This window comes from Helicoverpa armigera, chromosome 18, assembly GCF_030705265.1.
Source record: "Helicoverpa armigera isolate CAAS_96S chromosome 18, ASM3070526v1, whole genome shotgun sequence".
In the NCBI taxonomy this organism is placed as follows: Eukaryota; Metazoa; Arthropoda; class Insecta; order Lepidoptera; family Noctuidae; genus Helicoverpa; species Helicoverpa armigera.
Genome location: NC_087137.1, coordinates 1 through 24,386, shown reverse-complemented (window position 1 = coordinate 24,386; position 24,386 = coordinate 1). Strand labels below are relative to the sequence as shown.

The 24,386-nt window shown below is 47.2% G+C and overlaps 2 protein-coding genes across 2 annotated transcripts; both read right to left on the bottom strand.

Moving 5' to 3' along the window:
* Positions 1-4,043: 4,043 nt before the first annotated feature.
* LOC110379592 (membrane-bound alkaline phosphatase) lies at positions 4,044-9,572 on the bottom strand. Its single transcript, XM_049846855.2, is given in 6 exon segments — positions 4,044-4,739; positions 5,209-5,288; positions 5,290-5,855; positions 7,705-7,877; positions 8,930-9,122; positions 9,204-9,572. Coding segments are annotated over 6 exon segments (1,602 nt in total). The 5' UTR covers positions 9,534-9,572; the 3' UTR covers positions 4,044-4,479.
* Positions 9,573-16,268: 6,696 nt separating this feature from the next.
* On the bottom strand, positions 16,269-17,234 carry LOC135118123 (uncharacterized). The gene has a single exon (XM_064039249.1). The coding sequence runs from the start codon at positions 17,232-17,234 to the stop codon at positions 16,269-16,271; it is 966 nt and encodes a 321-aa protein (XP_063895319.1).
* Between the last annotated feature and the right edge of the window lie 7,152 nt (positions 17,235-24,386).

Below are 24,386 nucleotides of genomic sequence, written 5' to 3'. Positions count from 1 at the left end.
GGTGTGGAGTACTGCCATGACGCCATGACACACGACGCGAGTCAGCGGAGCACGAGCCGGCGCCTCGTGTGCGCACTTCAAATGTAATAGTTTCATAGTTTTGTATGTTTTTATTTTTATTCATATATAAGTAAAAAGTCGTTTATATACAATAGTCGTTAAGCAGCACAACTGACAAAACAATCAAATGATGGTTTGCCCATCGAAATACGATCAAAAATACGAAAAGTAGCCTCATCTTATGACCCTATTAAGAATTAAAAATAATCAGAACAAGTACAGAAATACATATAAAAGAAACTTTTCATCATCATCATCATCATCATCAGCCTATCGCAGTCCACTGCTGGACATAGGCCTCTCCAAGTGCACGCCACTGAGATCGATTTTTGGCTTACTACCAAAGTAAAAGAAACTTTTACTTTGGTAGTAAAGTTACATGTGGCTGATGCAGATAAACTCGAAAACATGCTTACAAATGCTCAACGCACACAACCAGAGCGGCAAACGCTGCTGAGTGGTGACGAAACCAAATGCTGATTTCATGTTGTTGGCGCTGTAAAAAGTGCTTAAAATTATAAAGCGCGATCGACTTCTTATCTTAGCCCTTTTTAAACGGTTTTATTTAGCTCACCCCGTTTGTTTTATTTATTATTTATTCATTCTTGGGTCAAATTTAGAAATTGAAATTTCAGTGCCTTCCTGTTGTCAGATTGATCTGAAATTTGGTACACACCTTTATTTCCGATGACAATACAATATAGTAATATCAATAACATTGCAAATCCAAGATGGCCGCCGTTTCAAAATGGCGGATAACGTAGGTTTTATCAATCCCATCAATGTGGGTATCAAATGAAAGTGCTCAACCAGTAGAATACAATGTACTACATAAAATTCAAATCCAAGATGGCGGCCTCTACAAAATGGCGGATAACTTAGGTTTTATCAATCCCATCAACATGGGTATCAAATAAAAGGTCTCAACAAGTAGAATACAATTTACTATGCAAAATTGAAATCTAATATGGCAGCCGCTACCAAATGGCTGATAACAATTTTTAAACGGTTTTATTTAGCTCATCCCGTTTGTTTTATTCTTGGGTCAAATTTATTCATTCAAATTTCACCCTCTTCCTGTCAACCGATTAATCTGAAATTTTGTATACACCTTTAATTCCGATGACAATACAATATAATAATATCAATAACATTGTTAATCTAATATGGCCGCCGGTACAAAATGGCGGATTACATATTTTTCCACAACCCCCTCAATATGGGTATCAAATGAAAGGGCTAAACAAGTAGAATACTGTTAGCAACCCCAGCGGGGCCCAACAGGGCCAAGGCCTGCCTGGGCTGCGGGATTGTTCGAAAGAGTTACCGTGGCCCTGGTACATAAAAGGCCTACGACGATTTTTAGTCAGTAAGAGTCTGGGTCCCCCTTACCGCTGCTGACCCAGGGAGGGGTCACTTGATGATTTTTGGCGTCGTTAAAAAAATTGACTTTTTTTTTTAAATTAGATTGTAATAAATTATCAGTTAAGATACCGTGTAATAATGATGCACTAAATGAATTAGATAGAATGAGGAATGTTCGGTAGGCATTTTCATTAAATACTAAAAACTAGAAAATAAAAAATCGGTAAAAAAAACTTTTAAGTCAAACGGTTTTATCTTATGTGCACTGAAAACTAGAAAATAAAAAAATAGTTACTTACCTGTCAAGCTACGTAGGTGGTCTTGGTCATATTAGACTAAAATAAAAACGTGGGGCCCCTCTGAAATCCTACCTATGGCAAAGCATATCTTTATACTTTGGTAGATCGTGAGCTCGGCGTTCGTTGGTGAAGCCGCTACGGCTGATTTATTGATTGTCAAAATCTCCAGTTACGATTATAGTAAGTCGATGCAATCCACACCTATTATACCTCTAGAAGAAAGTACTACAGCAACAGTTCATGGGCCCCACGTTTTTATTTTAGTCTAATATGACCAAGACCACCTACGTAGCTTGACAGGTAAGTAACTATTTTTTTATTTTCTAGTTTTCAGTGCACATAAGATAAAACCGTTTGACTTAAAAGTTTTTTTTACCGATTTTTTTTCTATGTTGTCAAACCTCACTCATTTCAGTGCAGTGCCAAGCAATGAGGCATTTTATTTTAAAATGGGCTCAACAAGTTCAGTTGTTTGTCTTTTTTGCTCTGTTTTCTTTAGTTCATTTCCTTTTTTATTCAATCCATAATTAATTGATATTTTGTATTGTCTAGTGTCGTTTCAATCCTTTCATACTCTCTATCTAAACTAAAACAAAATAAAAATAAAAATCGTTTAAAAAAATGAAAAATCGTTTATTGCCAGTATTAATACAATATAGGTTACGCTCTAGATCCTACACTAGAATTCACTGTGTTGTAGGACCTAGGCTCTGCGATCCGTTCACAAAAACTTAATTAGTACTTAAAACCTAAACTAGAACAATCTACATAATTGGAGTGTGTGTGTGTGTGTGTGGGGTGAATGATTGGTGCAGTGTGTGTACTGTTGAGTGAGTGTCTGGGTGTGTGTGCTTGTCTGCGTGTAGTATAGAATTTATTAAAATCCTTGAATAGGTGATGCATGCCTACTCAAGGATTTTCCACTTCTTCCGTTTGGTATTCAGCGTAAGGAGCCAGAGAGTAACAATTTTTTTGCATTTATTTTTGGTTGTTTTAATGATATTGTGTTGGTTCTGCCTCGTTGGTCTAGTGGTCGCAAGAGCGGGTGCTGTGCTCGAGGTCTCGGGTTCGATTCCCGGGTCGGGCCGAAATAGCTTTGTGAGTTCTCACAAACTTTCACAAAGCAGCCCGTAGTCTGGAAGTTGGTGATTGATTCACCCGTGCATCGGAGAGCACGTAAATGTTGGTCCTGCGCCTGATCTTTCTCCGGTCGTGTCGGATTGCCGTCCCATCGGGTTATGAGAGTGAAGGAATAGGGAGTGCACCTGTGTCTGCGCAAATGCTCGTGCACTATAATATGTCCTGTGCAGCTGGCTGATCTCCTTAAATGAGAAAAGCCGCCGTGGCCGAAATCGGCCGTGGACGCCATTATTGTGTTGGTTGTTTATGTTCCCATATATGTATGGTCCCATAAAACCAAAAGATTTTCTACCTAAAGATTTGGAACATCTAATTCGGTGCCATCTTACTTTACGATGACAGTGACTCTGAGCACAGTGGTTCAGTGAGGTTTAATGGAACCGTAAAGTTATACTAAGTATGTATGTCTTACTCTTAGCACGGATATATCAGAGTAAAGTTGATCAGTGGGGTACCGAAATGGTCGCCTGTACGCCACTTTTAACAAAGCACGTTGCGCCCTTTCCACATTCATAAGGTGAGTTTTCCCAGATATGCCCCAGCATGGAATACAATATTGGACCACAGACTGATACAGGGAGAAGTACATCATTTTAACAGTCGCTTAAAGATGAATAACAGCTTCCTTATTCTGCTGCTCAGGTAATTCAGATGCATCAGCCAGTTCAGTCTGTTGTCCAGATGAACTCCGAGGTATTTGAGCCATACGAGATAGAGATAGATAGATACGGTATTATTGAATGCTGACTTCTGCCAGCGACTTGGTCCGCGTTAAATTTGGTTTTTGTATAAAGAGAGGAAGAAATAATAAACTCCAGCAGTTACCCGGGCAATACTATACCCGTTGGTTAGACTGCTGTCAGACTTACTGGCTTCTGACTACCCGTAACGACTGCCAAGGATGTTCACTGACAGCAGGGACCTACAGTTTAACGTGCCATCCGAAACACAGCCAACGGTGTCTAAGATATACTTAGAAAGTACATACAAACTTAGAAAAGTTGCATTGGTACTTGCCTGACCTGGGATCGAACCCGCGCCCTCATACTTGAGAGGTTGTCCTTTACCCGGCCACCACCACTTACTTATAGAAAAATGCTTGTGAAAATTATGGATGTTGTATTCCATGCAAGATATGACAAGATAAGAAAAAATTAAAAAAGAAAACACTAACACAAAAAGGTTTTACACTTTACAGTTCATATTGTTTAATAATGAAAAAGGTTCAATATTTTAAGTATTGTAAACAACATGATACGCAATAAATGGCAACAACAGCGCTTCAAGACCTAGAAGATGTGTTCAAACAATGTAGATATGCAGCATGTGGCCAATGAAACTCGCAATATTAACTAAATGGTTATTTAACTCCAAAATCTGTTACATTAAATTTCTTTCCATTCGTATTTATTATGTGTACCTATGTATGTGCAGAAATCGTAAATAAATAACGTCTATCAATCTTGTATTGTTTATAAATGTCTATGTGAACTTTATTTTTCGTATGTTAAATGATAACTTTTACTTTTATTTCAACACATTACAGATCTGCTTGTCAACGTAATGATGACTATTAAGTATGAAACTTTATTAAAGCTATTTCAATTAATAAATATTATCGCAGTAAAATGGAAGTGAATAGAGCGAGCAGAGCTACGAAGAAGTGCGCGCTAGGCAAGTGCGCGGCACTGGCGCAGGCGTGCCGGCCGGGGCCGATGCAGGCGGCGTAGGCCATGAGGTGCGGCAGCTGGCTCTGCTCGTACAGCCCCGTGAACATGGAGTGGTGCGGCCCGCGCGCGAACACGGCCACGTCGTCGCCGCCGTGCGTCTCGTCCTCCAGCGGCACGTCCACGTGCGACTCCCAGTCCAGAGTGCCTGACAATGCAATTGATGTTACATTGTGCAACACGACTTACAAAAAACTTCCGACTAGAAAAAATATGACAATAGATATATGCCGACGACTAAATTATATAGGTAATTAATGTAGGTAAGTACTACTTAACCGCACTCTGTCTGAAACAATATATTTTTTAAGATTTTAGTCGGTCTGATACCGGTCAAATACCTGATCGTTGTTATGTGCGTTCATCATTCATTTCCATACTGATTTAAGAGTCTGAACAAACTGGCGACTTAAAGTTTGCAAAGTGCGGGTTCTCTAACTCTACCTACTATCAATCTAATATATTATACTCTACTTTACTATTATTATCCATAGCATCTGTTACACTTTTAAAAGCAAATAGATATTGCCAATTTGAGTTTTTAAAATGACGGAAAATTATAATTGAATCCAATACTTAGAAATGATAAACGTAGACATATAGTCATTTTCACTTACGATAGTTTGGCTCAAGGGTAACATCTGGTCTAATGTCGTTTACGTGTGGACGGAATCCGGGTCCATTGGCATACGTAAGCGTAAGGCACATTGTCTAGTCCGACATCCCTGGAGGGCCCGAGGATGTTATGACCACGGTTAGAGTAGCCATTGAAAGTCATGACGTGTGCGTGGTCGGCAGTGACCACGATGAGCGAGTCGTCCTCTGAGAGCATCTTCGTGGCGGTGGCCACGGCCTTGTCCATCTCCAGCGTCTCGTCGAGTGCAAGCTCCACCAGGTTGTCATGGTGCGCGTGGTCGATGCGCCCCCCCTCCACGAACAGGAAGAATCCCTTCTCATTGCGTCTTAATGATCGAATCGCCACCTCTGTTAGTTCAGCGAGAGTGGGTTCAGACTGAGGGTCTGATTTCAAGTGATAGGTCATATGACTACTCTCAAACAGCCCCAACATGTATTCAGGCAGGTCCTCCTTTAGACGCATTAGCTGCTCGCGGTGCCAAACATATTGATGGCTGACATTACGAGAAACCTTATCATCCTCCCACTCTTTGATAAGATTCCGGTTGTCTATCCTTCTACCATAAGATCCTTTTTCGTCCTGTTCAGTATTTGGCAAAAAGGCACGCTTGCCACCACCAAAAATTACCTGTAAGGAACATACATGAATTATTGATATTTAACATTTTCATGGATTATAAATGGAATACATAAAAAATTGATAATAATTTACAAATGCATAATGCAAAAACATACAACAGTAAATGGAATAAAACAACTACTTAGAACTAGTAATAAAAAATCTGTGAAAAATCTAAATAAAATTAGCATCCACTACTCTTCTAGGTTGCCCTGCCTTAGAGGGTCCATGCTGTACTATATTATAATACTAGCTGTTGCCCGCGACTTTGTCTGCGTGGGCAATTTCGTTTATTTAATCGTTCATTGCTCAACCCCCGTAGATGATAGCGTGAAAATATATAGCCTATGTGTTGAACCGGCCCCCAGGTAATAGTCATGCAAAATTTGATTTAAATCCATGCAGTACTTTTTGAGTTTATCCGGGACAAACATACAGACAAACAGACATACAGACAAAAATTCTAAAAACTACATATTTGGGTTCAGAATCGATTATGGATCACCCCCCAAGTATTCTTTTAAAAAAATATTCAATGTACAGTTTTGACTTTCCTATCATTTTATTATATGTATAGATTATGTAATACCTTTTAAACATGTGGAGTGCAATAAAAGTTAGAGTATTGAGCAAAAGTAGACTTTTCATTTTCTTTTTATTTTTCACCAGTTTATTTATTTTAATTTATTTACCTAAGAGAAACATTTCAAAATGAGTCATCTAGGTATCATTTATTTTTAACCCCCGACGCAAAAACGACGGGGTGTTAGTTAAGTTTGACGTGTCTGTGTGTGTGTGTGTGTGTGTGTGTGTGTGTATGTGGCATCGTAGCTCCCAAAGGGATGATCCGATTGTAATGCGGTTTTTTTTGTTTAAAAGGTATGTCAGTTGGGAGTGTTCTTAGCTATGTTTGGTGGAAATCGGTTCAGGTCTTCAAGGTCATCAGCTCATTTGCTAGATGTGATAGGAATGTTACACGCTCAGTTTACTTGCAAGAATATGTGGGATCTGAAATTTAAAACACTAATGTCTTTTGGAACCACTGAGCTGGTCTGCTGTTAGGGCACGAAGGTAGGAGACGTAACCCTGAACTGCCTTTTAGTAAACCCATCGAGTTTGGGCTCGTTGAATTTGTCTTGACGAGTTCTCTTCATGTTTCTAATTGACGAGAACCTGATGCTGGAAATGGGATGTGACGGATGAAACCCTGAAATGCCGGAATGAAACGGATAAACCGATTTATATTTTTGCTGAAAATCTAGAATGACCAAAGGTTAATCTTTATTATTTCTATATCTGTGCAATTCTCCCAGAGCTAGTTTGTAATGAGGATTGTTAAACAGCTTCCTTTGGCCGAGATCGCATATAGCGACCCCATCTTAAGATAAATAAAATAAATTAAATGAAAGAAGGAAAAATTAAGGAGCTCCTTTAAAAGCATGAAATAAAATTATAAATTTAAAAATACCCCCGACCCAAAAAAGTCCGCAATAATTATGACAAAAGGTTGAAAACGATAAACCCTATAAAAGCAAAAACTAACTTTTAACACTACGTAAACTAAATTTTGACGTGTCGGGGGACCACTTTTTACCTTCATAAATACTTACATAAATCAAATGATACCTACCTAATTACAACATTCGTTTAAAAAAAACACGAATCTAAAGTAATGAATTAGAACGGTCCCCCGACACGACAAAATTTAGTTTACGTAGTGTTAAAAGTTATTTTTTGCTTTTTATAGGGTTTATCGTTTTTAACCTTTTGTCATAATTATTGCGTACTTTTTTGGGTCGGGGTATTTTAAATTTGTAATTTAATTTTTTAAGGATCATAATGCTATGGCTTTACTCACCTTGAACTTGTTACCGGGATGATGGTGTACCAACTGATGCGCGATGTCAGGGCAGTCCTTGGCGTCCAAGCCCATCTGCGACACTTCACCGTCGTTCTCCCAGGTGCGGTTCGCCGTCTTCGCGAACGTGCCCGCCGGAGACGCGTGAGTGATACGAGTCGTCGTCACAATACCTACAAATTATCGTCCCGATTATTTAGTATCCCGAGCGAACGAAAGATTCTGTTTGAATCACGGGCTCCACGAGTAATTCTTGAGTAAAATCCTGAGAGAGTCGCTTGTGTGACGCACAAAAGTTTTTATTTCAGCAGCGAGAACAACTAGTGAGACAAAATCATTAATGGCCGAAATTAATCGGGATGACCTTGCTTTGTCTCACTAGTGAGTACAGATTTTTCTCACTGTTTTTTACAATGTTTACACGTGCCAATATTGCTGGCTGGTTGCTTGTTAGTGGTCGTCATGGTGGCGTCTGGTGACAAAGCCGATGGTGCGAGTCTATTGAGAGAATCTTGATGAGAAAGCACGTTCAGGCTGTGTGATCTCGTTAAATGTATCCGTTCCACCCGTCTTAGTTAACATAATGCTTCAAACTTTACGATGTTCAGGTTGGACTGAACAGGTATTGAATGTTTAAAAAAACAATTTAAAAGAAAAATATGCTGAAACACAAACATGCTTATCAATGTTAACGTACCGGGAATCGAACCCAGGACCATCTTTTCGGCAGTCCGGTATGGTAACAACGGTGTGCAGGAGTATCGCGCATTTGAGCGAATCGCGGCTCTTCGCCATTCACCAGGCGTTAAGAATCAACGTCTACTACATGTGGATATGCCCCAGACACAAAATGGTATATATGTATCTACTATTTATTTTATTTATAATATCACAAGTACCTACATATATATACAGCCAAGAGAGCGTTGAGTGCAGTAAGAGATCTCTGTACAGGTGAATCAGTTGGGACTCGCTAATTCGCAATAAGCGGGAACGGCAAAAAGTTTGTGTGTCCACCTCGGCAGTAATTATTCGGGACGAATATCGGAGTAGTTATACCTATTATATTTTTCACCGACATGACTACAATTCACATCAGCATCGTAACATGAAAACATTACCATTAAAATGACGAGCAGCTTCAGCATTATTCACATCAGCATAATTGAGCGTAATTAATTGAACACAAAACAATATCTACATCGATAAAGCTACTATCACTTACCGACATCTCGTCCGTCAGCGAGCGCCCACTCCGCGATGGACTCGACGTGTGTCGCAGTGTTTGAAGCGGCTTGACAGTCTCCTCGGCGTACCGTGCCGTCTACGCCTATGGCGCCATAGTTATTTTTTACACCACACAAATACGCTGTGGCAGTACATGCGGAGTCTGCAATCTGGGCGTCCACACAGTACGTCTAAAACATAAGCGAAACTACCGTTTAACATTTTGATTCGCTTCAAAACAACCATCAAATAGCTGGTTACTCCAAGCTAACCTTCACTAATCCGATTGTGGGGAAAGTCTCGAAATGCAACTTTGTCTCCTCTCCCGTTTTCCCTTGGCGCTGCCCGAGCAGCGTGCGCGCGGCGGCGAGCGTGGGCACCGACATGCCGTCGCCCAGGAACATGATGACGTTACGCGCTTTCTTCACGCTTTCAACTCGTTCCAGGCGAGCGTTGATGGCGGCCTGCGCGTCTTGCGCCCAGTAGTTGGCAGAGGTCTCGGCGCGGCTGGCGGCGGCCGGCGCCGCGGGATGCAGCCAGTGGGCGCGCGCGCTCGTCGCGCCGCACAGCACCGCCACTACGTACGGGAACAGTGTCACCATCGCGATCGTGACCACTGAAGAATGACGCCGCTCAACAAGTTTTTTTTATTGTCTTGAATATCTAATCTTGTGGTAGTTTTAATCAGAGCAGGGATGATATTCAAAAATTGTGGAGATAATCTATTCATAAAATTAAATATGCTTGTTAATTCTTCGAATTTAAAATTTTTGTAGGCGTCAAGTAAACTCATGACTGTAGTCATCATCTTCCGAGCCTTTTCCCAACTATGTTGGGATCAGCTTCCAGTCTAACCGGATGTAGAACTGTCACGTTTGGATGTAGTGGTAGGTAGACTAGTAAGGTGTAGAGAAAAAAAAAATAGTAATTTGATATAAGTTATATATGTATTACAAAAAGATCCTAGTACAATGTTCTACAAAAAGATCGGCAGAGCCGGGAGTGAATTCAGAATATCGAGCACACGTTAAGTTCTAGCCCGCTATAGAACACCACTATCCTGTATAGTCAGGCAGCTCGGCAGCGGTCAAGCGGGTAGGTGTGCAGCGCGCCAGTAGAGCCGTAAGTACCAGTATTTTATAAGGAGCGACTGCTCTGTCCCCTCAACCCAGTTACAAGGGCAACCCCTTGTTTAGACTGGTGTCAGACTTACTGGCTTCTGACTACCCGTAACGACTGCCAATGATGTACGACTGCAAATGACAGCCGGGCCCTACTGTTTTACGTGCCATCCGAAACACAGTCAGTGGTGTCCAAGATATACTCAAAAAGTATACACAAACTTAGAAAGGTTACATTGGTACTTACCTGACCTGGAATCGAACCCACGCCCTCATACTTGAGAGGTTAGTCCTTTACCCACTAGGCCACCGCGACTCATCCACGACGGTAGGCTTTACGGCCATGTCTGCTAGGGAGCTTGACAGGACGGAAAGTGGCCGGAGGTCAACGCTCGCACCAGTCTAGAAGCGACTTGCGAATCTCACTCCGGCGCTGCGCTCGCGCCGCTGCGTCGATCGAAATGATTCGTTCGGTTCATTCCGCGCTTTCCTAACCCGCGCACAAACAAAGACCAACGCATTGAAAAGTGTTACAATCATGTAACGTTCCGGTACAAGAACATAAGGCAGTTCATAAGGGGAGTACTTAAGGAAGTATATAAGGAAATCCATGAAGTGAGTACACGTCGAACGCTCGACAACAGGACTGTTGCCGCACCGTGGTTTTTGTATGAAAAAAGACGATCGTCCCTGGGTGATTCTTCGAGACCGAGTGTTTTTTTGACTCATTGATCTGGCTCAATTTTTTTTTGCTCTTAGACCTGAATTGACGTAATAGTTTGACCCAGTGCCTTATGTGCAATATCATATATGGAAGGCATCGAATTGCATCACGTAGATTAGGATTTAAAAGGTGCTGATTAATTGCTGGGCCAGATTAATTGTGACAGTACAGATTCCTTTATTTTTCCAACGATCTTTATCATAAAACTAGCCGTTTCCCCGCGGTTTCACCCGCGTCCCGTGGGAGCTATTGCCCGCACCGGGATAAAATATAGCCTATGTTACTCGCAGATAATATAGCTTTCTAATGGTGAAAGAATATTTAAAATCGGTCCAGTAGTTTTTGAGTTTATCCATTACCACCAAACAAACAAAGTTTTCCACTTTATAATATTAGTATAGATAGTATAGATTTTACCAAATATTGAAATAATTACTCCTATTACTACTTAATTTATCACTTTTTTTGGCTGACACAAGAAAATAATTATGAATTAATTAAACAGTAACACTTTCATTCAAATTAATCATTTATTAAACCTCTTACGGTTGTTAAATCACACTAGCTTCAACGCTATAATAATTATATGAAATGGTAAACTTATCTTAATAAGACCTCTTAATAACACAAAACAAAAACGACTCTTAGCTTAAAACAAAAATAAAATTCACCGAAAACAAACTCTTAATTAAAAAGAAATAAAACTTACTAATCAAAATCAGACTTAATTTTTCAGTACGATAGGAACTCTAAGTTTGAGATAGTAGAAAACTAATTAATATGCTACCTAAATTAATAAAAAATATTAAATTTTTCATCATCAGTGTCTATTAAGTATGGATTTATATTTTCTAAATCGACACTAAAATGTTTACTTCCATCTCTTAAAAAAGTATCTCTTGATCGAAAATCAGGTTAGATCTCCCAAACTTGCAGAACGCTGAATAATTAAATTTGAGTTTTTCAGGAACTTTTTATGAAAATGAATCAGACGTTGAGATTCATTTCTCCTATCAGTAGTTTTTTGTTTTCTTCTTTCCTGCGAATATAGTTTTGTCTATTCCTTCTTGTTTTTCTTTCCATAATTCTTCATTATTATTTATTCTGTCATATCTTCTCTTATCCGCTAGCCTTTTTCTTAGTATTTCTTCTCTTGTTTGTAATTTTCGTTGTGCCATTTTGAAAATATGGATGTAAAAAAATATAAAGCTATTCTAGCGACGATAAAAAAAAAAACAAAACAGCACAGCACAGAAATTGAACTTCGGAATAAAAACCAACAGGCCATTTGCTTTATTTTTTTGTATTACTTACTTAAGTAATCTTATTGAAATTAAAAAATAAGTATAATTATTTCCACGGTATTTGAACAAAAAACAATGCACTAGAAGCCAACACAAATTAACAAATAAGTATACTTAACTACAATTAAGAAATGTCTTTAGACATACCTGTAACATATGCCCGAATTTGAATGAAATCTAATTCATATGTCCCGCTCAAATTCATCTGGCTTTAAGAGCCAGATGAATCCAGACTAATGGGGGACAGAAAAAATAGGAATTCGCAGATTATCAAATCCTGCTCCTTTATTTATAAACGTAAAGCATCAAACATGCAATTAATGTTAGCAAAACCCTCTTTTAAGACACTTTGCTTTGGCAACAAAACGATAGTAGATACACACTATCAGTTAATTAAGACAGATTGATATGACTACTCGCCTTACAAACACCAGATGACAACTTGCGATTGTATTTTTCTGCAAAAATACGTCCGCTCACGAGCACTCGCTGTCACCGTTCGGTGCTGACCGGTGCGATCACATACAAGTAAATATTACTCTTTCAAATATTTTTTATTTACGTATAGATAATGTTTAACGAAAAAGTCGTGGTGGCCTAGTGGGCAAAGAACCAACCTCTCGAGTATGAGGGCGCGGGTTCGAATCCAGGTCAGGCAAGTACCAATGCAACTTTTCTAAGTTTGTATGTACTTTCTAAGTATTATTAGACACCAATGGCTGATAAAAAGGTGAAGGAAAACATCTTGAGGAAACCTGGACTATATAGTCTGAAATCACCAACCCGCATTGAGCAAGCGTGGTGATTAATGCTCAATCCTTCTCCGTGTGAGAGGAGGCCTGTGCCCAGCAGTGGGACGATAAATAGGCTGTAACTAACTATAGATAATGTTTGAACAAATCGAGCCAGCTTCATCCTCCGAGCCTTTTCCCAATCATGTTGGGGTCGGTTTCCAGTCTAACCGGATTCAGCTGAGTACCAGTGCTTTACGAGAAGCGATTGCCTATCTGACCTCCTCAACCCAGTTACATACCCGATACCCCTTGGTTAGACTGGTGTCAGACTTACTGGCTTCTGACTACCCGTAACGACTGCCAAGGATGTTCAATAACAGCCGGGACCTACAGTTTAACGTGCCATCCGAAACACAGTCAATGGTGTCTAAGATATACTTAGAAAGTACATACAAACTTAGAAAAGTTGCATTGGTAGGTACTTGCCTGACCTGGGATCGAACCCGCGCCCTCATACTTGAGAGGTTGGTCCTTTACCCACTAGGCCACCACGACTTTTAAATCGAGCCAGCTTAATGATGAATTTAGTCGGGGACAATTTTTAAATTTATGTAATTATGAAAATACACCATTTTTTTTATATTTTAATATTAAAATATTAAGAAACACATATTTAAAGATCATTTGGATTCATTATTTTTATTGTAACGCGACCGTAGCTCGCAGAAAGTTAAATAATGCATCCAAAACCGTCGTTGGGACACACCAGACTAATTAGGTTTTACTGTTTTCTGCTAACTTAATTATCGTTTTTTTTAATAAATTCTAATTAGTTACATAAGGCGTCGATAGACATTTACCTTTTACATAAAACCTGAAACTGGTATTCCAATCGAAGGATATTTGCATGTGTTCTTCGGTCAAAAACACGTCAAAACTGTGTTTCGAAGAATCACCCCCCTACGCCTTACGTCTAAAGGTCATGGCACATTATACCGGTACCACAATAGCACAGTTGCAGCGCGGCGTCGCCTCGAATTTAGACTACGGCTAGCTGCCAGCGCGCTAACTACGCGTTATCCGCAAGGTGCAAGCTCGCGGTCCGCGCGCCGGCCGCGACGTGTAAGCTCACAGTCCGCGCAGTGGCCGCGAGGTGTAAGCTTGCTGTCACCGCAAAATCAATATTGTTTTAAGACAATTATGATAGAACACGCCTAGGACTTGCGAGCAAGCAATGACATTGTTTCGCTGCCGACTCGGAGTCGGCGCGTAATGAGCCTGCCGTCGGCGCACTGTACGCATAAGGTCCGCTCGCTTGCAGCACGCGGGCTGCGAGCCGAGTTGTGTGGTAGCGGCAAGCGCGCTGACTGCCGGCCGTTGCCTTTTGACATTATAAAATATATTATACTCCACACGATTTAATGCTCTAAATTGAATGAGAAGTTGAATGCTGGTGTGGAGCGGTGCTATTACAGGTACTATATATAAATATATATAAATGGTTCATTTGCTATATTTTTATATAGGGAAAAGTGTCCACTTAGACTTACACTAGTATAAAATAAACATTATTTTTTACAAATGTCTACTGTTGAACCACTTAATTCATAAACCTACTATTTACTATTTGTCGGGTGGACATATCGAAAAGTTAATATCAAAACACTCGCATTGACACTCCCTGGTACGACTATGAGGGTTTTGTTAGAACAAAAGATGTTTGTGCAGGCAACTACAAGCCATTTCGAGACAAATTTCATTCAAAACGCGGTAATCACAATATGACCTTGAGGCAAAGTTTACCTGCCCTGTACACACCGGGTGGGTGCGGGGCAATTTTGACGTTTCGTAAAAGATATCGTAACAAAAGTGGTGTCAAAAGAAGCGTCTCGGCGAGAGCTATCCAATGGTATATAATATTAGGTAAGTATAGAGCAAAATTTTAAAGTTTTGGTCGAAAAACTGTTTTTTCATAAATAAACAAAATTTCATAAAGAATGGCGAATAACTTGCCGAAAACGGAGCGTAAAATTCGCAATCCAAAAGCCCAAGTAGGAAGCACAGATAAAATTAGTGACAACTATCTCAAATACATAATTATAATGAAAATATAAGTTCACAAAACTTGACTTTTCAAAATTATAAGCCTTAACATTATTTTGATGAATAATTACATGCAAAATTGGCAGTAGTCTTAACTTCTAAACAACAACAGACAGAGCACATCTAAAACCAGATCTACTGAACTCTACGCCTACTAACCTAACTTTGTGCAACCAAACTGTGTGATACCTAACTTTGTGAATCCAAACTGTGTGCAAACTAACTGTGTGCAACCTAACTGTGTGCAACCTAACTTTGTGAAACCTAACTGTGTGCAACCTAACTTTGTGAAACCTAACTGTGTGCAACCTAACTTTGTGAAACCTAACTGTGTGCAACCTAACTGTGTGCAACCTAACTGTGTGCAACCTAACTTTGTGAAACCTAACTGTGTGCAACCTAACTTTGTGAAACCTAACTTTGTGAAACCTAACTGTGTGCAACCTAACTTTGTGAAATGAAACTGTGTGCAACCTAACTTTGTGAAACCTAACTGTGTGCAAACTAACTTTGTGAAACCTAACTCTGGGCAACCTAACATTATGCAACCTAACTTTGTGCAAACTAACTTTCTGTGAACTATCTATGTGCATAACCTATCTTTCTGAGACCTAATTTTGTGCATTCCATCTTTCTGTAAAAGTATTTTGTGCAACCTAACTTACTGTATCTTAACTTTGTGCAAAGTCAAAGTTAACGTCGAATTAAAAGTCAAAGTCCAAAATAAAATGAAGTACAAGTAAGTCGAAGTTGAGCGTAAAGTTAGCGAAAGTAAAAAAAAGACAAAGTCACACAGTCTGTCAGGTTAGGTTAGGTTAGGTTTTTTTTTTTTTTTTTTTGTGGCAGGAGTGGGAAATCCTCATGGACACAGGTTAGGTTAGGTTAGGTTTTTTTTTTAAGTGTAGCAGGAGTGGAAATCCTCATGGACACCCCTGAGGGTAGTGCCGGACTCTTACCGGCTAAACCCACTCCTGCCGTCAGGTGTACCTCTGACATGATCAGAGACATTTTATGTCTTATCGATTTGTGTCTCTTTTATAGTTTTGGGGAGGGAAACGCTCGGATTTAGTCCGATGCGTTCCTTTCCACTACAGTCCTACATATGGCTTCCGCATATTCCATAAATTCGGCTCTAGTTCTTTTGCTTGCGACGAGCCCGTAGGCTTCGCCGATCGTCACATTGTTTCCTATTTTTTGGGCGAGGTTGTAGCGTTTAGCCCCAAACACTGGACACTCAAATAAAATGTGCTGGACAGACTCTTCAACCGCAGGGTCGCAGACGCATGACGGGCTCTCCCGACACTTGAAGCGGTGCAAGTATTGGGAGAACCCCCCATGGCCCGTAAAGATGCTAGTAACGATGCCCTGCGGCTGTATTTTGCGCACCAAGCGATATGCCTCCCTCGCATCCGAAGAACACTTTCGTGACGGAGGCCGTCACGCCCGTTTTATACCTCCTGTTCCATTCGTCAAGAGAGTCGCTTCGAAGATCCCCCTTGACGAATGAGATCGGGCACCGGTCATAATCAGGCTTCCTCCGACTCGAAAGTGCTGCTTCTTTTGCAAGCTCGTCGGCGCGCTCGTTGCCATCGATGCCGGCGTGGGCCTTGATCCAGAACAAGGTCACAGCTTTGCCACGGGTCAAGGCCACGCTGAGGTTTCGGCGCGCCTCGATTGCGAGGGAGTGCATAGACCCGGGATTGGTCACTGTTTGCAAAGCAGCTCGTGAGTCACTGTATATTCCGCAGCTCTCTGCTCCGCTGTTCAGGGCTTCGCTAGTGGCCCTGCATATGGCCAGGAGTTCAGCCTGGTAGACTGTGCAGTACGCTGGCAAGCTCAATTTTTGGCTCCGCAGTTCGGTCTGGTCGTCCCATATGGACAGCGCAGCACCGACTTTGCCCTGGAGCTTGCTGCCGTCTGTAAATATTCTGAGCGACTGCACGTTGTGTTGGTCTACCAGGCTTCGGTCGTCTAGACTTCTGAAGGTCAGGCCCATACGCAAGGCGGGATGTGGCAGCTCCGCAAATCCTACCACCCGCTCGACCTCCCGGTCTCCTAGCACTAGCCGGGTCGACCCCTTGCGAGCCTCGTATAGCCCGGCTGCTTCCTTTACACGCAGGTCCAAGGGTAGTAACCCGGCCAGTAGTAGGGCCGAGTTTAGGGAGACGGTGCGGTAGGACTTGCAGATTTTTGTGCGAAGCCCTCTGGACGGTATTGAGGAGCTTGCGGACACAGATCTCGGCTGCGGGCGACCATGCGGCCGCGGCGTATAAGATGACGGGTTCCACTGCTGCCGTGTATATGGTACGGATGACATCGGGGTGCAGTCCCCAGCTGATTTTGCAGCTCGTTGCAGCTGCTTGCTATTTAGGCCTTCCTACAGACGTTGGCGACGTGGGTGTTAAAAGTCAGCTTGTCGTCTATAGTCAGGCCCAAGATCTTTATTTCGCGAGACATGCCAATGTCGACCCCGCCCATGCGCAGGAGTGGGGTGTCATACCTAAGTTTGTTAGTCAGCAGCATTGCGCAGGTCTTATGTGGCGCAAACTTGAGTTTATTTTTGACTCCCCACTCCTGAACAAATTCGAGGGCGGCATTGGCATGTCGCTGCACCTCCAGCGCAGTATGTCCGGCAAACAGCAGAACCACCATCGGCGAACGCCTGGCACACAACCCCGCGGTCCTGCAGGCTCTTGAGGAGAGGATCCAGGAGGACATTCCAGAGCATCGGCCCGCTAATCGAGCCTTGGACGCAACCCTTATACGTGTTTCTAAAGTGTTCGACTCCGGCATACCTTAGTCGCACACATCTGTCGCCAAGGTAGCTGTCGAGTAGCCGCCTAATGTTGACCGGACACTTTTCCTCCGCCAGTCTCACCTTTTATGGCTGGCCACCAGGCGCTGTCAAAGGCGCCCTCTATATCCAGTGAGACGATGGTGACCAACTTTTTGTTCTTGATTTCGACCTTGATTTGGTTCACTAGATTATAGAGGGCGTCCTCAGTGCTTCTCTGGGGCATGCCGTACTGGCGGGTACTCAGCCTCGGTACTAGGTGCCACTGGAGCCTCGTGACGACCATCTTCCAGGACCTTTCCTAACACGGGCAGGAGCCCGATTGGCCTGTATGATTTGGCGCTTGTGTAGTTGTCCTTGCCCGGCTTCCTCAGTACCACGACTGTGGCTTCTTTCCACTTCTTAGGAAGTGGCCCAGAATGAGGCATTTGTTGGCCAGGGCAAGGAACGCCTTTGGGTCCTGGAGGATTACTTGGCGACAGATGTCCGCGGTGAGACCGTCCGCACCTGGCGCCTTCTTTGGGTTGAAGGAGGACGCCGCGGTCATAAGCTCATGCGCTGTAAACGGCGGTCATGGTTTTCATCATGATCCGGGTCGTTTACCCGCATGGCCAAACGCCGGATGTTCTTGTGTTCTTCTGTGTCCTCTTCTTCCAGGTCTTCGGGATAAAAGGTCTCAGCCAGGTGCGACGCGGATTCTGCCGGAGTCAAATTCACACCACTTTTGTTAGGTTGCGTCTTCGTGTCGTGTTGCGGTTCGTCCGATCACCCTGTAGATGCCCTCCCACATCCCTCCCTGTCCTGCTTGGTGCAGAACTCTGTCCAGCTCTTAGTTGAGCATTTGGCCTTTGCCTCATATTCGTTTTTAGTTGCAGGTACTCCTCGACGACGGTCTGCCTTCGGACTGGAGCAGCGCAGCGGACTCTTCTCTTCCTGGTGGCTACCGCCTTCTTTAGGCTGACGAGCTCCTGGGACCACCACGGCAAAGTAATTTTGTCAGAATTTTTCTTTTTGGGTAATGTCTCCTCGCAAGTTTTGTTTACTATATCTAAATAATTTTGTATAGTGGTTTCTAAATCTATTTTATTATTAATTTCTTCTAATTTTTCTTTATTTATGTTCATTTCTATTTTAAACTGGGCCTTTTCATGAAACTGGTCCCAGTTTGCTTTTTGGTGTTAAATTTCCTAGTCGTTGATTTTGCTGCAATGCCAAATGATTTTTGTAGTTTTATATTGAATTTAATGCCGTTGTGGTCGGAACTCGTCAGACCTTCGTCAATTTTCCAGCTTTCCACCAGGCAGAGAAGATCCGCGGAGCATGCCGTCACGTCGACGTGACTGCAGTATCTCCTGCCCCTCGGATGGTGTCAAAGTGGGCAGGGTGCCGCTGTTGAGCACCTGCAACTCCAGCTCGTCCAGTGTGGAGCACAGCTCCTCCCCCTGCTGTCTTCCGTGAGGCTCCCCACCATGGGGCGTTGAAGTCGCCTCCAATGAGAAGATGGCGACTTCCTAGCTTCCGCCGAATCACTCTGAGGTGCTCCAGGTACGAGTCCATGGGCTTGTCCGGCTCGAAGTATACCGACGCCGCTGTGATTTCCCAGGCTCGGGTCCGGATCCTCACCACAGCGATGTTGTGGGTGGTGAGTTCCGGGCACTGGATTACATCGAGGTCATGGTCGAATACTACTACGGCAGCCTTCACAGTACCCTCTCCCTCCTCCGAAGCCTGGTAGATCCGCGACCCTCGGTAGCCCCGCATTCTCCGGACAGAGCCCACGGCTCTTGAATAAGAGCAAAAGCCGTTCTCGACCGTGAAGCACACTCGAGCAGCTCGGCGGTCGCCAGCTGCTTTCTTTGGAGGTTAGCCTGCAGGATTTTATATGACTTTATTTCCACTACGGCGCCCTCAGCAGTATCCAATCTTTGATCGAGCCAATGCGTCCCGGTTAGGTTAGGTTAGGTTAGGTTAGGTTAGGTTAGGTTAGGTTAGGTTAGGTTAGGTTAGGTTAGGTTAGGTTAGGTTAGGTTAGGTTAGGGTGCGGCAGCGGGGCGGGTCGATAGTGGACGTCTCGTTCGCTAGCCCCTCTGTCGCCAGCCGAGTCCGCGACTGGCGTGTCGCCGTGGAGGTGGAGACGCTGTCGGACCACAGGTATATCCGGTTCGACGTCTCTGCCCAGACCGCGAGCGGCCGCCATCCAACAGCCCCGATCAACGACGGCCCGCGCTGGGCGCTTAAGTGCATCGACAAGGAACTGCTCGAGGAAGCTGCCTTAGTCCAGTCCTGGATTTGGGAGTCGGCGACGGACGGCCCCGTCGACGTCGAAGCGGTGGCGCTGCGGTTTCGGGGCGATGACGCAGATCTGCGACGCGTCCATGCCCGCGTCCGCCAACAGTCCGCAAGGCGCCAGGTGTACTGGTGGACCGCCGAGATTGCGCAGTTGCGCATCGCGTGTTGCGGCTCGCCGCCAGTACACACGATACCGGAGACGACGTCGACGGGTTTGCCGAGGAGGACGCGCTGTATGAGGTGTACAGCGCGTCCAAGGAGACTCTGTGGCTGGCCATCGGCGATTCTAAGTCGCGTGCCAGGGAGGAGCTGCTGGGGTCCCTGGATCGGGATCGTGGGGCCGCCCCTACCGTTGGGTACGGGGCAAGCTGCGTGCATGGGCGCCTCCACTGGTGCAGAGCATGCAGCCCCAGCTGCTAGGGCGGTCGTATTGGCGCTCTTCCCTGAGCGAGCGGGACACGTTCCCCGACGATGGCTTCACCCTCGGCCACAGACTCTCCCGAGAGGAGAGCACCGATGTCCCCGAGGTGACGCAAGCAGAGACGAGAGCGGCCGTGTCGCGGCTCCGCTAAGAACACGGCGCCCGGACCCGACGGAGTTCCTGGCCGAGCTCTCGTCCTGGCTCTGAAGGAGCTAGAGCCCCAGCTGAGAGGGCTCTTCACGGCATGTCTCGAGCAGGGTCAGTTTCCCAGTGTGTGGAAGGAGGGAGGCTGGTCCTGCTCAGGAGGAGGGGCGCCCCGCGGACTCGCCGTCCGCGTACCGGCCCATAGTGCTGCTCGACGAGGCGGGCAAACTCTTTGAGCGTGTCATCGCAGATCGCCTCGTCAGCCACTTGTGCAGAGAGGGGCCGGACCTGGACGACAACCAGTTTGGTTTTCGTCGCGGGCGCTCCACCGTAGACGCCATAATGCGCGTGAGAGCCCTGGCGGAGGAGACGGTGTCCCAGGGTGGGGTGGTGTTGGCGGTGTCTTTAGACATCTCCAACGCGTTCAACACCCTGCCCTGGAGCTGTATTCGGGAGGCACTGAGATATCACCGCGTGCCTCCCTACCTCCGTCGCACAGTAGGGGCCTACCTAGAAGGTAGATGCGTCACATATCGGGGACATGACGGTGCCGGTCGGCACCATGACGTGCGGTGTTCCACAGGGATCGGTGCTGGGGCCGCCCTGTGGAACATCGGTTACGATTGTGCTGAGGGCGAACTCCGTCGGGCGCCGACTTGACGTGTTATGCGGACGACACGCTTGTCACTGCCCGGGGAGCTCGCACAGGAAGCAGCGTTGATAGCCACGGCTGCGGTGTCACAGGTGGTGAACCGCATCCGGCGCCTGGGCCTGGAGGTGGCCCTCAAAGTCGGAGGCCATGGTGTTTCATGGCCCCGACGCGCGCCGCCGTCGGGATCACACATCGTGGTCGGTGGAGCCGGATAGCTGTCGAGTCCACCATGAAGTATCTGGGATTGGTGCTCGACAGCCGATGGGAATTCGGCCCCACTTCCGGCGGCTGGTGCCCAAGCTGATGGGTGCAGCGGGCGCGCTGTCAACGTTGCTTCCCAACATGGGGGCTCGAGCGCCGCCTGTAGGCGGTTGTACGTGGGAATCGTGCGGTCCATGGCCCTATATGGGGCCCCTGGGCGATGGACCTGGCGGCCAGCACTTCAGCCATTCTGCGCAGACCGCAGAGGGCGATGGCCGTCAGAGTCGTCCGCGGGTATCGCACGATTTCCTACGAGGCGGCTTGCGTCCTGGCCGGATCCCCGCCCTGGGACCTAGAGGCTAAAGTACTCGCGTCGCTGTATCGGTGGCGCGAGGAAGAGCGGGCACGGGACTCGAGGCCGGTGCAGCGGCAGATAGCGCAGCGCCGAGCAGAGCTCCGTCAGGTCTTGGTGGCGGAATGGCGGCAGAGGCTTCTGCGCCCTACCGCCGGCCTCGCCACCGTCGAGGCGATCCGGCCAGTGCTCGACGACTGGCTCGGGAGAAGGCACGGCCCTGTCGTTCAGGGTGACGCAGGTGCTGTCGGGGCACGGCTGCTTCGGCAAGTACCTGTGTCGCATAGGCAGGGAGCCGGACGCTCGGTGCCACCACTGCGTCCATGGCGGGGACACGGCGCAACACACGTTCGTTCAGTGTGTTGCTTGGGAGGAGCAGCGCCGTGTCCTCACAAATGAAGTAGGCGATCTGTCGCTGCCGGCCGTGGTACGGAAGATGGTCGGCAGCGCAGAGTCGTGGGACGCAGTGGTGTCCTTCTGCGAGGACGTGATGTCGCAGAAGGAAGCTGCGGAACGGGAGAGGGAGATTTCAACTGCCGATCCCGCCCGCAGCGCCGGGCGCCGGAGGAGGGCAGACAACGCCCTCTTCCGCCCCCATGAACGGGTCCAGGGGCGAAGGACTTGGGGAAGTCCCCGCCCCTATTCAACGGACCCGAGCGGAGGCGCGGGTGTCGACGCGCGCCTCTGAGGCGTTGCACGGGGAGTTTAACACCTCACCCCCGTGCCCAGGCGAGGCCCGCAAGGCGGGCCAGCACCAGTGCGGGCTGCGGGAAGAACTGATTCCCGCGGCCCCGCCCATGCGTAAGGAGGACACAGGGGTTTTAGCCGGTAAGAGTCCGGCACACTCCCGCCTCTCCCCATGGAGGGAAGTCCATGAGGATTTCCGAGAAAAAAAAAAAAAAAAAAAAAGGTTAGGTTAGGTTAGGTTAGGTTAGGCTAGGTTAGGTTAGGTTGAAAGTTAGGTTAAAGGAAGGTTAGGTTAGGTTAGGGTTAGGTTAGGTTAGGTTAGGTTAGGTTAGGTTAGGTTAGGTTAGGGTTAGGTTAGGTTAGGTTAGGTTAGGTTAGGTTAGGTTAGGTTAGGTTAGGTTAGGTTAGGTTAGGTTAGGTTAGGTTGTGGTTAGGTTAGGTTAGGTTAGGTTAGGTTAGGTTATTAGGTTAGGTTAGGTTAGGTTAGGTTAGGTTAGGTTAGGTTAGGTTAGGCCAGGGGTTGGTTAGGGGCCAGGCCAGGCCAGGCCAGGCTGTAGGCCAGGCCAGGCCAGGCCAGGCCAGGCCAGGCCAGGCCAGGCCAGGCCAGGCCAGGCCAGGCCAGGCCAGGCCCAGGCCAGGCCAGGCCAGGCCAGGCCAGGCTCAGGCCAGGCCAGGCCAGGCCAGGCCAGGCCAGGCCAGGCCAGGCTCAGGCCAGGCCAGGCCAGGCCAGGCCAGGCCAGGCCAGGCCAGGCCAGGCCAGGCCAGGCCTCAGGCCAGGCCAGGCCAGGCCAGGCCAGGCCAGGCCAGGCCAGGCCTGCCAGGCCAGGCCAGGCCAGGCCAGGCCAGGCCAGGCCAGGCCAGGCCAGGCCAGGCCAGGCCAGGCTCAGGCCAGGCCAGGCCAGGCCAGGCCAGGCCAGGCCAGGCCAGGCCAGGCCAGGCCAGGCCAGGCCAGGCCAGGCCAGGCCAGGTTGTGGCTCAGGCCAGGCCAGGCCAGGCCAGGCCAGGCCAGGCCAGGCCAGGCCAGGCCAGGCCAGGCCAGGCCAGGCCAGCCTCAGGCCAGGCCAGGCCAGGCCAGGCCAGGCCAGGCCAGGCCAGGCCAGGCCAGGCCAGGAGGCCAGGCCAGGCCAGGCCAGGCCAGGTCAGGCCAGGAAGGCCAGGCCAGGCCAGGCCAGGCCAGGCTCAGGCCAGGCCAGGCCAGGCTTCAGGCCAGGCCAGGCCAAGGCCAGGCCAGGCCAGGCCAGGCTTCAGGCCAGGCCAGGCCAGGCCAGGCCAGGCCAGGCCAGGCCAGGCCAGGCCAGGCCAGGCCAGGCTTCAGGCCGAAAGGCCAGGCCAGGCCAGGCCAGGCCAGGCCAGGCCAGGCCAGGCCAGGCCAGGCCAGGCCAGGCCAGGCCAGGCCAGGCCAGGCCAGGCCAGGCCAGGCCAGGCCACAGGCCAGGCCAGGCCAGGCCAGGCCAGGCCAGGCCAGGCCAGGCCAGGCCAGGCCAGGTGGGCCAGGCCAGGCCAGGCCAGGCCAGGCCAGGCCAGGCCAGGCCAGGCTCAGGCCAGGCCAGGCCAGGCCAGGCCAGGCCAGGCCAGGCTGTGGCCAGGCCAGGCCAGGCCAGGCCAGGGCCAGGCCAGGCTTCAGGCCAGGTGGCCAGGTTGCCAGGCCAGGCCAGGCCAGGCTGAAAGGCCAGGGGCCAGGCCAGGCCAGGCCAGGCCAGGGCCAGGCCAGGCCAGGCCAGGCCAGGCCAGGCCAGGCCAGGCCAGGCCAGGCCAGGTTGTAGGCCAGGCCAGGCCAGGCCAGGCCAGGCCAGGCCAGGCTTCAGGCTTCAGGCCAGGCCAGGCCAGGCCAGGCCAGGCCAGGCCAGGCCAGGCCAGGCCAGGCCAGGCCAGGCCAGGCCAGGCCAGGTTAGGCCAGGCCAGGCCAGGCCAGGCCAGGGGCCAGGCCAG

Bases quoted from the DNA above. Each gene is read 5' to 3' on its own strand.
- LOC135118123 (XM_064039249.1), bottom strand. From the start codon at position 17,234: ATGTCATCCGTACCATATACACGGCAGCAGTGGAACCCGTCATCTTAT.